Genomic DNA, 15,958 nt, shown 5'->3' on the forward strand with positions numbered 1-15,958 from the left:
AACTCTGTCTCACACCACTAGCTGAGCCTTTAATCAGGAAGAGGACACTAGTCTAAATTGATAGGAGTGAGTCATCTATTTAAGTGGAGCCACTATTTAGTCTCACTGTATAATAACTAGCCTGACTCTGCAGTGGCCTCAGGGTCATTTTTAAAATTTTGATTCTCCCAGAATTGATTTTTAATAGCCCATTTCCTGAAAAGGCTCTTACCCAGTGGCTCTTACTTCCTTAGTAAAGTCATCTGTTGGACTCCTCCTAACAGTGTTACCTGATTCCCACACCTGCATCCCAGCGCTCATTCCACTGGGACTCTAAGCTTTAAAGACATGAAACTCTAATGTGGAATTTCCTCCAAGAAGTGAGTAAGGATATTGGAAGTGTTTGGGGTCGGAGAGGAGTAGGAATAAACTACTAGGAGAGACTAGCTATCTTCTCAAGTCTGTTGTAGTTTTCAGCTTCTTCCAAGTACCAGAGTAATTTATGTTTGTTTAATAATGTTTGGATCGATAAGAGCAGCATGCCTTTGAGAGTGTTACAGAGTTGGTTGTACAACCCTATAATTAACTCATAAGGTGTTTAATGTATAATTAGGGAGCTTAGCTGTGAGAACCATAGTGTCATACCTTCTTACTGTGGTTTGTAATGGAATCACCATCAGCATTGAATATATGGTGATGATTCAATACTACACTTGGGTTTAGAGCTGTACGGTTATTTATTACTTTGGAAGATTTTTCCTATGTTTGTTGCCAAGAGCAAAAGATTTGTTTCCTTGAATGACTGACCGTGGCATTTCCGGTAGGATTTATGCTTCTGAAATGCTTTTCCCTCTATACAGAGTACCTGAATCTGTGTACCCTAGTCTTAGCAACATGCCCTGCAAAAAAATAGAATCTGCAAAACCCATATTTAAGATTTCCTACATATATGAACTGTGTTTGAGTGTTTCCTGTGGAAGTATGGGTTGGCAGCGGTCTGCTGCAGGGACAGGGGCTCTGCGTGTGGGTATGGCATAAGTCCTCTTGGAGGAGGTTACCATTAACCCCACCATAGAGCTGCCAGAACTTACATAGGACTGGGAAATAGACTCTTGGAGGGCACAACAGAACCTTGTGCACCAGGACCCAGGAGAAAGGAACAGTGACCCCACAGGAGACTTGCCTGTGGGTGTCTGGGAGTCTCTGGTGAAGGCATGGGTCAGTGGTGGCCTGGTGCAGGGTTGGGGGCATGGACTGTAACAGTACATGCATGGGATCTTTTGAGGGAGGTCACCATTTTCTTCATTACCTCAGCCATAGTTTGGCCCTAGGTAAATAGCAGGGAGGGAACACAGCTCCACCCATCAACAGAAAATTGAATTAAGGATTTACTGACCATGGCCCCGCCCATCAGAACAAGACCCAGTATCCCCCTCAGTCAGTCTATCCCATCAGGAAGCTTTCATAAGCCTCTTATCCTTTTCCATCAGAGGGCAGACAACTGAAAACCACAATCACAGAATACTAACCAAAAAAAGCAAGAGAGTTCCAGAAAAACATCTATTTCTGTTTTATTGACTATGCCAAAGCCTTTGACTGTGTGGATCACAATAAACTGTGGAAAATTCTGAAAGAGATGGGAATACCAGACCACCTGACCTGCCTCTTGAGAAACCTATATGCAGGTCAGGAAGCAACAGTTAGAACTGGACGTGGAACAACAGACTGGTTCCAAATAGGAAGAGGAGTACGTCAAGGCTGTATATTGTCACCCTGCTTATATAACTTATATGCAGAGTACATCATGAGAAATGCTGGGCTAGAAGAAGCACAAGCTGGAATCAAGATTGCCGGGAGAAATATCAATAACCTCAGATATGCAGATGACACCACCCTTATGGCAGAAAGTGAAGAGGAACTAAAAAGCCTCTTGATGAAAGTGAAAGAGGAGAGTGAAAAAGTTGACTTAAAGCTCAACATTCAGAAAACTAAGATCATGGCATCTGGTCCCATCACTTCATGGCAAATAGAGAGAGAAACAGTGACAGATTTTATTTTTTTTGGCTCCAATCACTGCAGATGGCGACTGCAGCCATGAAATAAAAAGACGTTCACTCCTTGGAAGAAAAGTAATGACCAACCTAGACAGCATATTAAACAGCAGAGACATTACTTTGCCAACAAAGATCCATCTAGTCAAGGCTATGGTTTTTCCAGTAGTCATGTATGGATGTGAGAGTTGGACTATAAAGAAAGCGGAGTGCTGAAGAATTGATGCTTTTGAATTGTGGCATTGGAGAAGACTCTTGAGAGTCCCTTGGACTGCAAAGAGATCCAGCCAGTCCATCCTAAAGGAAATCAGTCCAGAATATTCATTGGAAGGACTGATGCTGAAGCTGAAACTCCAATACTTTGGCCACCTGATGTGAAGAACTGACTTATTTGAAAACCCTGATGCTGGGAAAGATTGAAGATGAGATGAGAAGGGGATGACAGAGGATGAGATGGTTGAATGGTATCACTGACTCAATAGATGTGAGTTTGAGTTTACTCCAGGAGATGGTGATGGACAGAGAGGCCTGGCGTGCTGCAGTCCATGGGGTCACAAAGAGTGGGACATGACTGAGCGACTGAACTGACTGCTGCTGCTGCTAAGTCGCTTCAGTCGTGTCCGACTCTGTGCGACCCCATAGACGGTTGCCCAACAGGCTCCCCCGTCCCTGGGATTCTCCAGGCAAGAGCACTGGAGTGGGTTGCCATTTCCTTCTCCAATGCATGAAAGTGAAAGTGAAAGTGAAGTTGCTCAGTCGTGTCCGACTCTTAGCGACTCCATGGACTGCAGCCTACCAAGCTCTTCTGTCCATGGGATTTTCCAGGCAAGAGTACTGGAGTGGGGTGCCATTGCCTTCTCCGAACTGACTGACTGACTGACTAATATGAACCCATCAGCATGCTTTGTAATTCCTCCTCAGTATTCTATCCCATTCCCATTTCCACCAGTCCTTTAGCAATCTTTGGGCAATACTCATTTTCTTTCTTTCTTTTTTTTTTTTAGTATAATGTAAATGCTTACAATGCAGTAGAATGTTTAATCCTGTTTATCATATTTTAAATAATAAATGTAGTATACTAACATTACTGAATTATCCTTTACAACCAGGCTTCCCATCTATGATTAAAGATAGTACTCAAACAATAGAAACACCAATGTTGCATCATTCTAGGTAGTGTATTGTTCCTGAGTTTATAGAAGTGTTTAATGAAACAAGTGAAATTGCCACTAAGTCATTTAAAATGATAAAAGAATAACAGATGACTTAGGTATTACAATAGAGGCCGTTTTAAATATCACATCCTATTAGAAATCTGAGGGAGGCATACATTAATACTTTTGAAAATTTGAATCATAGGAACATCAGTAAAATTTAGGTATGTAACCCAAGGCTTTTCACTGGCTTCCTCCTGGGTTTTCTTCCATCTTCAAAGGAGCAGATTTTTTATTAGTTAGTAGCTTATGTGTACTTGGGATGAAGCAAAATGTTTGGTTGCAACATGGTCTGATGTTCCGACACACCAACTGTTGAGTTTTAAGTGTAAATAGAATTTTTAATAAAAAATGAAGTACATTTTGAACACCGCAAAATGATTAGTTAAAAAAAAAACTATAAAAATAAGTACAACAGTTGAGTTTTGATGACTTTGTAAGCTGATGATTCTTATTTCCTTAAAGACTGCCCCCTAACTTGAAGTGCTTTGGAAGCTGTCATGGAAAAAGAGCACCAGTACCCCAGCACTTAGGGAAAATCTTGATGTTAGGAAATGAGGGAAGAACAAAAGCCTATAAAAGAGACCTTTCAGGGGAAGATACTTAGGAATTAGCTATTCTCCGTATGATAAAATGCCTAAAAGTTTACTTTCTTGTGTATGCCGTGCCTGGGAGCCTCAACTAGAGAGTCGCTTGAATAAACCAGCAGTCTCTTACCATTCACTCACACACTAGTGTACATACTAATCCCTTGAAAACTGAACTGCTGATTGGGAGTTTGGGCAGCAGGCCCACTGTGCCACTTCAGAGTAGAGGCCTGGGCTAGGAGACCAGGCTGAGCATAACGGGGTCGTACCTGAGATAGTGCCACCACCCTGCATATGCAGGTGAGTGGGCACAAGGGACTGAACATGGAAAAGTCAGTGCAAGGGGCCAGGGTCCCCATTTGCCAGTGTCCAGGGTTTGGGGAAACTCTGCTCTGCTTTAAATGGCCCTTGTTCTTGGGATCTAGAACTTAATGCTATTAGTGTTACCATTAAGCCCTGCCACGTGTGAAATGGGCTTCTCTGGTGGCTCAGATGGTAAAAAAAAAAAAGTCCAGCTGCAATGCAGGAGTCCCAGGGTTCAATCCCTGGGTCGGGAAGATCCCCTGGAAAAGGGAAAGGCTACCCACTCCGGTATTCTTGCCTGGAGAATCCCATGGACAGAGGAGCCTGGCAGGCTATGTAGTCCGTGTGGTTGCAAAAACTCAGACATGACTGGGTGACTAAGCACACAGCACGTGTGTAAAATAGGCTCTTGTGAGTTGACCCGACACTGTTTCTATGGAAATATGTGTTGTGAATTCCAAACACTTTGGAGGAGAAATTTTGGAGCAAAATCCTTGGTGAGCTGACTATATTAGAACTATGTATATGTTCTTAAGATTATACAACCTACTTATAGAAACAGACAGACACACACATACACATATATGTGCTGTATAAGTGATGGTCAATCATTTCACAAATTTATTATCCTTTTGGGGGTAATAACTATTCTCTTACATTTTGTTTTACTTCTGTGACCTTTGATTTTTCACAGCTGACTGGCACAGACTCCAGAAAGTGAGTAGTAAAAGGGAGAGAAAAAACTCAAACTTCTCTCTTTTACCGCATTTTGAGTAGTTTTGGGCAAACTTGGCTTTACTAGAGGAGCTAAGTTTTGAAGCCTTAGAAAGGTCTCCTCTGCTCCCCTCAGTTCACTGCTCCAATCTTCCAATTCACTCATATCTTTTTTTCCGAATATTTTTGGTTTGTTGAAATTCTGCAACTAAATAGTGATCAAGATGTGTTCAAATGCCCTTGAGAGGATGGAGATAACTGGTTTTATTAATAAGGGAGGCTGGCATGTGTTTTGTGTCTACCCTGAACCAAATGTTTAGCATATGATAAATCTAGTCTTTACATTGAACTTGTCACTTATAAGTCAGGGAGTTGTTGAAGCTCAGCTGCTGTATTAACATTCTCTCCAGAGGTATGGAGCCAGCAGGGTGGGTGGATGGGAAGGGATTTTGAAGGAATTGGCTCACATGATTGTGGAAGTTCAGTCAGTTCAGTCTCTCAGTCGTGTCCAACTCTTTGCGACCCCATAGACTGCAGCACACCAGGCCTCCCTGTCCATCACCAACTCTCAGAGTTTACTCAAACTCATGTCCATTGAGTTGGTGATGCCATCCAAGCATCTCATCCTCTGCTGTCCCCTTCTCCTCCTGCCCTCAATCTTTCCCAGCATCAGGGTCTTTTCAAATGAGTCAGCTCTTCGCATCAGGTGGCCAAAGTATTGGAGTTTCAGCTTCAACATCAGTCCTTCCAATGAACACCCAGGACTGATCTCCTTTAGGATAGACTGGTTGGATCTCCTTGCAGTCCAAGGGACTCTCAAGAGTCTTCTCCAACACTACAGTTCAAAAGCATCAATTCTTCGGCACTCAGCTTCTTTATAGTCCAACTCTCACATCCATACATGACTACTGGAAAAACCATAACCTTGACTAGATGGACCTTTGTTGACAAAGTAATGTCTCTGCTTTTTAATATGCTATCTAGGTTGGTCATAACTTTCCTTCCAAGGAATAAGTTGGCAAGCCCCAAATCTTCAGTTTAGGCTGGCAGGGAAGGGAAGTCCCAGAGAAGGGTTAATGTTGCAGCCAGAGTTTGAAGGTCATTTGCTGGCAAAATGTCTTCTAACTCTGAGGAGATCAGTCTTTTCTCCTAAGGACTTCAACTGCTTGGATAAGGACAACCCACATTCTAGAGTCATCTGCTTGACTAAAAATCTATGGACTTAAATGTTAATCTCATATGCAGAATACTTTCACATCAACATTGAGACCTGTCTTTGACCAGATATCTGGGTTACCATGGCCCAGTCAATTTGGCATACACAAACCATTGCAGTCAGTCAAAGTCATTTTCCTGGGTTATGCTGCTGGTTAGTGGTAGACCTACTATGTGAACCCAGGTCTGTCTGGCTCTAAAAACCCTTGCTCTCTTCACTGTACTGTAGTACCTTCATTGAGTGAGTTTGTTTCTTGTAGCAGAGATGTCAGTCCTTTTGTGAGAATGAATATATAGCTTTGAGGGGAAAGGGAAGTTGATTTGGAAGCTCCAAGTGCTAGAGCAATTGGGTAAGGGAAAGGCAAATTGGGAAAACCTCATTTGGACAATGGTGCAGTAGAGAAGAGTTTGTCTTGATGTAGAAGCAAGAGCTGAGAGGAGACCATCAAGCTTGGTGCATTCAACAGTGTTGACTTGGCCTGGAATTGGCCCTGTAAAAACATTCTCCATGCACATTTACTTTAGAAAGTGATCTTTGTGAAGACAGGGATGTGTCTTTCTCTCTCATATTCACCTCATTTGCCCAGTAGCTGTTAGTTTAGTGAAGTCTCATCTACATTTATAGAAGAATCCAAATTAGGACTTAGATGTTGGATGGATATGGGCTGATGTGCTTTTAAAGATATTTTCTGAGGTGTGAGGATGTCATTTGTTCCTTCTCTGGCATCCTTTCTGGCTGGACAGGGGGCCTTGTGTGGCAGGGCCAGTCAGAAGCTGCTCTCAGCCTCCGATTTCTGGTTGCTGGTCTAGAATGAGACTGGATGAGGCCCTGCAGGCTCTCACTGTTCTGCAAGTGAGAAGAGTAACAGGTGACTTGTATCAATTATGTTCAAATCCTGATTTTCCATGGTACTTGGCTATTCAATAGATGCTATCCTAAAATAACCTGTGTGTGTGTGTGTAAAAGTCACTCAGTCGTGTCTGACTCTTTGCAACCCCATGGACTATACAGTCCTTGGAATTCCGCAGGCCACAATACTGGAATGGGTAGCCATTCCCTTCTCCAGGGGATATTCCCAACCCAGGGATTGAACCCAGGTCTCCTGCACTATAGGAGATTCTTTACCAGCTGAGCTACCAGGGAAGCCCCCAATAACCTCTATTATGGCTAATTACAAAACAGCAAATGAAATCATGATTTTGACAATTAGGTTTATTTTGGTTGCAATGATTTATTTTCATTCATGCACACATAACTGATATTTTTAAATTTTAAGTTCTAATTAAAAGATCATATAACTGATTTTTAACACTAGCTAAATTGGAAGAAGGGGCCAGGTAACAACAGGGATGTTTGATATCCTGACTACTAAGACTCAATAGGTCAGCTGACCCTAAATCAGGTAGGGTAATGCCCTACATCTAGATAGATTTATCCTGAAGTATGGCTTCTAATACAAACTTTAAGGTTCCTTTTAGTATTTATGTGAAATGTCAAACTGGTTTTTGTCATTTCTTGGGTGACATCAGGCCTTATCTCTCTGCTTCAGCGGACACCCCTGTGATCTCGGAAGAGAAAGGGCCATGTTACCGACTGGTCAGTTCCGGAAGGCAGTGTATGCACCCTCTGTCTGTCCACCTCACCAAGCAGCTCTGCTGTTGTAGTGTGGGCAAGGCCTGGGGCCCACACTGTGAGAAATGCCCCCTTCCAGGCACAGGTAAGACGCGCCCCGGCATGTGCTTGTTCACTCCCGGCCACACAGGACGATTTGGACAGCATGGGTTCTTTGTGGTTTCTGACTTTAAATCAGTTATTAGTAATACAATGTGTTTTTATCCTTTTGAACAGACCATGAATGTATGAGGTTGAATCAGTGGAAAAAATTACATGCAAAGAGCTTTTCCCATTTGTGTGTAACATTAGACTTCGTTTTGGATGTTAAGAAAAGCCATTGCTTTTTATCCCTAGTTGCTGTCCCTAGTTTCTGCTGTTTAAAAGTGCGGAGACGCCGGAAGGCCGTGTGGGGCTTGCACTTTTCTGATCAGTGGCTGTTCACTGCCTGCATGGTCACTAGACCTGATGTAGGTTAACTCTTTTAACTCATGTATTGAATGGGTGCCTGTCAGGTTCTATTAAGAACATCATGCTTGATTTCTCCAGGTGGAAATGGAGAAAATTGTATTCACAATTGAATTTATGCTATGAAAATTCATAACCCAAGCGCAGGTCCTCCTATAAACTTCTGGATGGGAACTGAATATAAGAAGTGATGATTCTTTATCCTTCAGCTGAGTATATAATTGCCTAATGCTCTGAAAGCATAAATTTATCTAAGTGCCGTACGTATCCCAAGGCATCACCAACTTCTCAAGCAGGGTCAAGTAGAGTTTAATGGAAGAGAAAGAAACATACCTGCAAATACTGGGCATAATATTATATATATATATATGTATATATAAAGAGTGGTGTACCTATTTCACTGACATGGGGTGGGCATAAGATGTCTACCTGATTTCTTGTTTGATAAGGTGGTTCCCATCTGTGGAAGTGCGTTCACTCTCAGAGAGACATTTAATGTCTTACGCCTATAACTTGCACTGTTGCAGACAAGTTTTAAATATAAATGTAATGATCACAAGCCACTTTGGTTGTTGCCTAGGATCAGAAAGAACTGGTGAGGCAGAGATAGTATAATGTTGATGATGTTTTGGTATACTGCATGACTTGAGACGTCTCCAGAAGGCCCCAGTAGCCTCCTGAGGAGTCTGATCTGCTTAGTATTAAAAAGTAATAATCAGTGAAATTAATGACCTTGATAATTCATAGACCCATTTCTCTTTAAGTTCCATTTTGATAGCTTTTATAGCCCTTACATGAAGCATAAATCAAGAAAGTGAATGTAACACAGGAAGATTTTCCCATAAAGTAGAGTCACTAAGTTTGAAAATAGTATTAAAGATAAAATTTGGACACTTAACCAATTTTTGATTATAAGATGATTTTCATGAAAGTAATGTTTAGTTATTTCATATACCTCAAGTGTTTGATAGAAAAACTTTTTCTAGAAACTTCTGTTCTTTCACATGAAAATTATATTTCATAGTTGAACGTAAAAATGAGGTTCTACCGTTTAATGTGTGATCCTTAGAAAAACAGTATTTTAGCATGCTGTAAGGAGTATTTTAGAGTTTTATTTTTACTGAGAACTAATTTTAGATCCAGAACATTCATAGGAGATCTCTTGTTCAGTGGAAGTGACTTATTTTACTTTCAGTTTTAAAGATAGAAATGAAGGAGTTGACTGTAAGCCCTTTGCTGTCTGCGTTTGGTAACTTGCCTCCAATACCAACACCAAAGAGATTAGGTGGACTTTTCCTCCTCAGGCCACACATGGCCTTGCCTCCCTTGTCTTCCCCCTTGACTTATTCCTGGTGATTATGCAATGAAAGTTAGGAAATCACATGTGCCCGGCTGATATTTTTTAAGTGTACAAAACCACTTTCCTGGCAGGAATAGCAGTTACAGGATACAGAATATCTCCTTGTCCTCACGATAATTCAACCAGTTGGTTGTGGTCTGGCTTTTGCTCACTTGTCACTCCTCCCCTTGAAAATAACTACGTTCTAACTTGGTGTGTCCTTTTCCCTTCATTTCTACCTGTCATCTCTTTAGAATGTGTCTTTGACTGGCTTCATTTTCACCATCCTGAGAATATTTCTTCTAAATCACTTGCCCTTTTCAATCCTTCTTAACCAACCTCTACATATCAGCTGATACTCTCCACCCTGGTTTCTTCATCTTTGGTTTCTTCAATGGGAATCAAATTAGGATGATTTCAACACCTCATTTTCCTCAATAGTGACTGCTTTTTCTTTTTTAACCTTCTTGCTAGTCATTTAATTTAGACGTTACTGAGTTCCTGGTTAATAGTTAATGAAATTAGACCAAAGCAAGAGTGAGAAGTCTGATTTCTACTGATGTTATACCCTTCTCCGATATATATATAATCTATATAGTATGTTCTGTACCTAAAAATCGCATGTATTACATTTTTTTATGTGTAATACATAGTGATAAAGAATATTAAATATAAAATATGTGTATACTATCTCTTAATTTGTTGCTGATATATTTAATTTGATACATAAAATATGTGCTCTCTATATATAAGATTCTGATTGTGTAAGATAAGGAATTAACAGATGGAGAAATGTTTACTAGAAGAATTGAGTTTTTTCCTGTAAATATGCAAGTTTGAGAGAAATTCGAGCATTTTGCATCTGTTCTTTAAGTTTTTAAATGTAACTATAAATTAGTGATGGTTTATTAAGCAATATTCATCATGCTGTTTTCCTCTGTATAAGTTTGCACTTTTAGATTTTTAAAAGGAATATTTTCCCATCCCAAATCTAGCTGCTTTTAAGGAAATCTGTCCTGGTGGAATGGGTTATACGGTTTCTGGCGTTCATAGACGCAGGCCAATCCATCACCATGTAGGTAAAGGAGCTGTATTTGTCAAGCCAAAGAACACTCAACCTGTTGCTAAAAGTACTCATCCTCCACCTCTCCCAGCCAAGGAAGAACCAGTGGAGGCCCTGACCTTCTCCCGGGAACAGGGGCCAGGAGCGGTGGAGCCAGAAGGTGAGAGTGGAAATGGATCATGGAGCTAGCCATCTGTCTTGTGTGTCTTTGGTTTCCCTGTATGTAACTTCTACAACAGGGGCTTTCAGCCTCGGCACTATTGACAATTTGGGGTGGATAATTCTTTGATATGAGGGGCTGCTCTGTGCATTATAGGATGTTTAGCAACATCCCTGACCTGTGACCTCTAGTACCAGTAGCGCCCTCCTGCTCCTGGTTGTTACAGCCAAAAAGATGTCCAGATATCACTAAATGTCCCCTGGGGGAAGAATTACCCCTGATTGAGAACCACTGCTCCAGAACAATTGTGACAGTATTCCATGATACTCTAATGACATTGTCTTATGTTTGGGGGCTACTTTTTCTTGCTGTTTACTCCTGGATAGTAGCTTAGATTTTTCAGGGAATAGCCAGAATTTGCTTCTGTATCTAGAGAGCTGTTTAATAAATATGTGTTTACTTTAAAAAGTGGAATCCACAGGCTTGAAGCATCAACTGAGCTTCCATGAAATAGTTTCCCAGGCAGTCAGGGATAATGGGCAGCAAAATGAAGGAAGATAGGGTCCTTGAAAGGGATTTTGGAGAGAGTTCACCTAGTGAAGTCCTTTGATTTGCATTTTGAGAACTGGCGACATAGAGCAACTGACTTGCAAATGTCATACGAAGAGCGTGTGATAAAACCAAGGAACACATTTTCCCCAGGAGGTGGTTAAGGCCTTCTTCTCCAGAAGGAGACTAGAGACAGTTGGTTCTGTTTCAGAAAGAAGAATTATCTATCTTTGTCTTTTCATAGAAGCCAGCATGTCCAATACTTTGAATATCTTTTTCACCGCAGAAGTGCTCACCCCAGATAGGATGAACAAAAATCTTAACTTTGTGTGGGACAGGTATTGGCTTTCATAAAGCTTCTGTTGGTCTTTCACACTTGGATCTTGGATGGGAGTTCAGAGTGTGCATTTATGGATTTTGTGAGGAGAGAAGGGGCTCAAGTTAGATGAGGCAGTGGGAGCGTGGCAAGGAAGAGAGGTCTGTCTTCAGGGCTCTGAACCTTCATGTGCTGTAGCCCAGTTAAGTCCGCTCTTGCACTTGCCGCACTTCTCCTTGGTTAGGCAGATGAGGCAGGACCTCATCTAAGATCGACAGTGCTGGCCAGTTGGTTCCTGGACGGTTGGCCAGGTGTTTGCAATTCCTCCTCCTCTTCATAAGCAGGAGAAAATGGGCTGTGGTCCAGATTCTGCCTCAAGAGTTTCTTGGTGGTGGGTTAGACAGGATAGAAGGTTTATTGACTTTTTCAAACCACAAGAATGTTGCAGCAGTGGTAGCAATCTGGTACCCTGATTGCGTTTAGGAGTAATGCATCTACCATATCTTATACTAATATTTATGGAGATGTTGACGCATGAGCAGAATCCCTGTGATTATTGATCTAAGTTTTAAGGACTAATTCTACAACTGATTTTTGAAGTGTTTCAAAATGGAAAGGCATAATCACTACCACCACCACCCTATAATAATGTTTGTGATTGGTGATTGTGTAATCTGTGATTTGTTCAACATAGTGATGCTAATTACTCATTGAATCTTGCTGGCTTGTGATTTTATTTTATTTTTTTTGTAATCTTGTTAGAATATCTTTCTGAAAATGCTCACAGGGCTTCATTCAAGATCAGTGTGCACCAAGAATGCAGCACCCTTTCTTAGGTCTCTTACTGAAACAGGGGCATTTATTTTTTTTTTTTAACATTGATATCAGAAAGCATTTCAAACATTGTTTATTATGTTAAGGATAACTGTAATGAAAATGTTCCTTTTCTAAGGCATGGAAAGTGCTACAAAATTGTGAGTAGGCATGAGACAATGAATCAGGAAGTGTTGCTGCCTATGACTTTAATAGTTAGTGAGTTGGAAAGAACTGTATCCCATCTACTGCCTCATCTCCTGCAATTGAGGAATGACATACAGTTTTCCTCTGTCAGTCATGTGTAAAATGCTCCAAAATGGTAGTTGACTATAATTCTGCACTTGATTTAGTTTGATTCTTAATCCTTTTGGAGACTGAACTTTTGTTGCTTTTTTTTTGGTGTTGTTGTTGCTTTTTAAAAATTGAACTATTATGTAGTAGACTGTCTTGACTTGTACTAATGTACTTCTTTCTTTTTTGGTTTTAGTGGCAACTGTACCTCCTGAGAAGGTAATTTATTCATTGTTTGCAAGTCTTCTTTTGTTACCTTCATAATGATTCTCTTCTAGATTATGTGTGATTTTTTAAGACTTAAATATAGTAACATGTCTATTATACATCATTTCACTTAAGGAAATATATTGAATAACAGCCATTCATTCAATAAACATTTATTGAGCGCCTGCTATATGACTGGTGCTATGCTGAATATTAGGGAAATAGTAGAGACCAGATCAGATGAATCTGCTTGTTCTCATGGAACTTAAATCTGGGGAGATGAAAATGATGGGCCTGATGGACTATGAGGTACCATTTCATGCCAGTCAGAATGGCTGCGATCCAAAAGTCTACAAGCAATAAATGCTGGAGAGAGTGTGGAGAAAAGGGAACCCTCTTACACTGTTGGTGGGAATGCAAACTAGTACAGCCACTATGGAGAACAGTGTGGAGATTCCTTAAACAACTGGAAATAGAATTGCCTTATGACCCAGCAATCCCACTGCTGGGCATACACACCAAGGAAACCAGAATTGAAAGAGACACGTGTACCCCAATGTTCATCGCAGCACTGTTTATAATAGCCAGGACATGGAAGCAACCTAGATGTCCATCAGCAGATGAATGGATAAGAAAGCTGTGGTACATATACACAATGGAGTATTACTCAGCCATTAAAAAGAATGCATTTGAATCAGTTCTAATGAGGTCGATGAAACTGGAGTCTATTATACAGAGTGAAGTAAGCCAGAAAGAAAAACACCAATATAGTATACTAACGCATATATATGGAATTTAGAAAGATGGTAACAATACCCCTGTATACGAGACAGCAAAAGAGACACTGAGGTATAGAACAGTCTTATGGACTCTGTGGGAGAGGGAGAGGGTGGGATGATTTGGGAGAATGGCATTGAAATACATATAATATCATATATGGAACAAGTCGCCAGTCCAGGTTTGATGCACAATACTGGATGCTTGGGGCTGGTGCACTGGGACGACCCAGAGGGATGGTATGGGGAGGGAGGAGGGAGGAGGGTTCAGGATGGGGAACACATGTATACTTGTGGTGGATTCATTTTGATATTTGGCAAAACCAATAAAATATTGTAAAGTTTAAAAATAAAATAAAATTAAAAAAAAAAAAAAGGCTACTATTAAAAAAAAAAAAAAAAAGAACAAAACACTAAAAGATAGTTACCCCTGTTGCGGGGGAGAGGGAAATTCAGTATTTTGCTTTATAGCTTTCATATAACTTGAAGTTTTTAAAATAGTTTACTTTTGTAATTTATAAAAGATGAATTATAAATATTAAAAAAAATAATGCTCTAAAAAAAAAGAAAAAAGAAAGAAAATGATAGGCCTGATGGGAATCAGCGACTTAAGTGAAATTCAGAGAGTTAGTTTATGGGCTGGAACATCTATGGAAAGAAAGGTTCTGACATGTTTATGTAATTGTGTTATTCCAGAATTCATATATATACTGAGTGATGTACTTCTCACTTCAACTAAAATTTGATATGCATGTTTGACTTAAACTGGAGTATGAGCAGAACTTACCCTTGAATTGATAATCAAGTACTGGGATATTGCTTCCTTAAAATTTTAGAGAAATTTTAATCTTTCATTTTGGGGGGCCATGAAATGGGATGCTGAATTGTAAGATTTGTTAGTAGAAAATATTGGCATTTGCTGAAGCTCTGTCCTGTTTATATAATATTGTTCCTTGTCTGAAGATTTATTGGTAACATGAAAATTAGGTAATTATTGTATGTTTGTACATTTGTGTAGTGTTCATTCTCTCGTAAGAATGCAGTATTAGGCTTTAGATGGGGACATAGACCTCTGTAAAATATTATAAATAGTTTTAAAAATCTTTAGTTTATAAGTATGGGGATAGAATAACACAAACATTAAAAGTGCTGACAGAATCCAGAAAAAAAGGAATGATTTTAGAGTGATAGCATCCAGTAAGGAAAAATGTTTTTATACTGACCCCCAAAAGAAGTACAAGAGATTTGCATATTTTACACGGATAATTTGCTGCTCTTGGAGAGCATCTCTAAAGATCAGTGACGTGCGGTAGTTTGCAATTTTGTTGATTTTGAATTTAGTTCTGGTTTATAAGTGGGAGGACTCCTTTAGCACATGAGTGGTCCAGCCAGCTCCCTGACAACCTCATCTTATCTGATTTTCTTCTCCTCTGTTTATGGTTGAGTTTGTGAAACTTTCATAAAGACTCAGAGAGAGGGCCCGAAAATTTTCTTGTGTATGTTCGGAGAGGAGGCAGTGGGGAAAATGCAGCCGTGGACTTCGTGGTCTTGACTTTCTGTGGAGATCTCATGTTCTTAAAGATCAATGAAGAGAAAGCAGGGTGATCCACTGATGAGAAATCATGTGCACAAAGGTGAAGTCGAGGGTGGGGACAGCACGAGGTCATTGAGGGGAGCAGGAAAGACTCGGAGAACTTGGGAGGTGCTTCGGAAGGCTTGGAATACCAAACTGCAGTTTTAATCAGTGGGGAAATACTGGCCTCCTCAGCTGGACCCACTTGTCAAGTGGAGAAGTGGCATGGATCAGGAAGTAGGAAGTCCACTGCCCCATGCTCCTGGGTAGTGGGGGAGGGAGGGTACAAGTCTGATCCTGTCTGTAAGCTGCAGGAATTGATTGACACCTGGTTATGGTCCACTCCTTGGTAGCATTGACCTTGGGCTGCAGGGGATGGGGTGTAGTTGAGCCTGATTGGCATCACCTTTCAATGGGTAATAGGTGGAGGAGCCTGGTAGGCTGCAGACCATGGGGTCACGAAGAGTCGGACACGACTGAGTGACTTCCCTTTCACTTTTCACTTTCATGCATTGGAGAAGGAAATGGCAATCCACTCCAGTGTTCTTGCCTGGAGAATCCCAGAGACAGGGGAGCCTGATGGGCAGCCGTCTATGGGGTCTCACAGAGTCGGACACGACTGAAACGACTTAGCAGCAGCAGCAGCAGTCTATATTCTTAAGAAGAGGGGGAAATGTGAGGGGGAAAGTAGTAAGTGCTCTGTGTTTCTAGAAGAAGCAACACAA

At 40.8% G+C, this 15,958-nt stretch overlaps 1 protein-coding gene across 17 annotated transcripts in view; it reads left to right on the plus strand.

Moving 5' to 3' along the window:
* LTBP1 (latent transforming growth factor beta binding protein 1) overlaps window positions 1-15,958 on the plus strand; it is a 458,940-nt gene that overhangs the window by 293,812 nt on the left and 149,170 nt on the right. For 13 of the 17 annotated variants that reach the window (XM_044925805.2, XM_025260861.3, XM_044925802.2 and 10 more), the window contains 3 exons: window positions 7,614-7,781; window positions 10,478-10,705; window positions 12,874-12,896. In XM_044925805.2, coding sequence (XP_044781740.2) covers window positions 7,614-7,781; window positions 10,478-10,705; window positions 12,874-12,896 — 419 coding nt within the window. The remainder of the gene's footprint in view (window positions 1-7,613; window positions 7,782-10,477; window positions 10,706-12,873; window positions 12,897-15,958) is intronic. The other 4 variants (XM_044925803.2, XM_044925815.2, XM_044925814.2 and 1 more) reach the window with 1 other exon arrangement.

Source organism: Bubalus bubalis, chromosome 12 (genome assembly GCF_019923935.1).
Source record: "Bubalus bubalis isolate 160015118507 breed Murrah chromosome 12, NDDB_SH_1, whole genome shotgun sequence".
Taxonomy (NCBI): domain Eukaryota; kingdom Metazoa; phylum Chordata; class Mammalia; order Artiodactyla; family Bovidae; genus Bubalus; species Bubalus bubalis.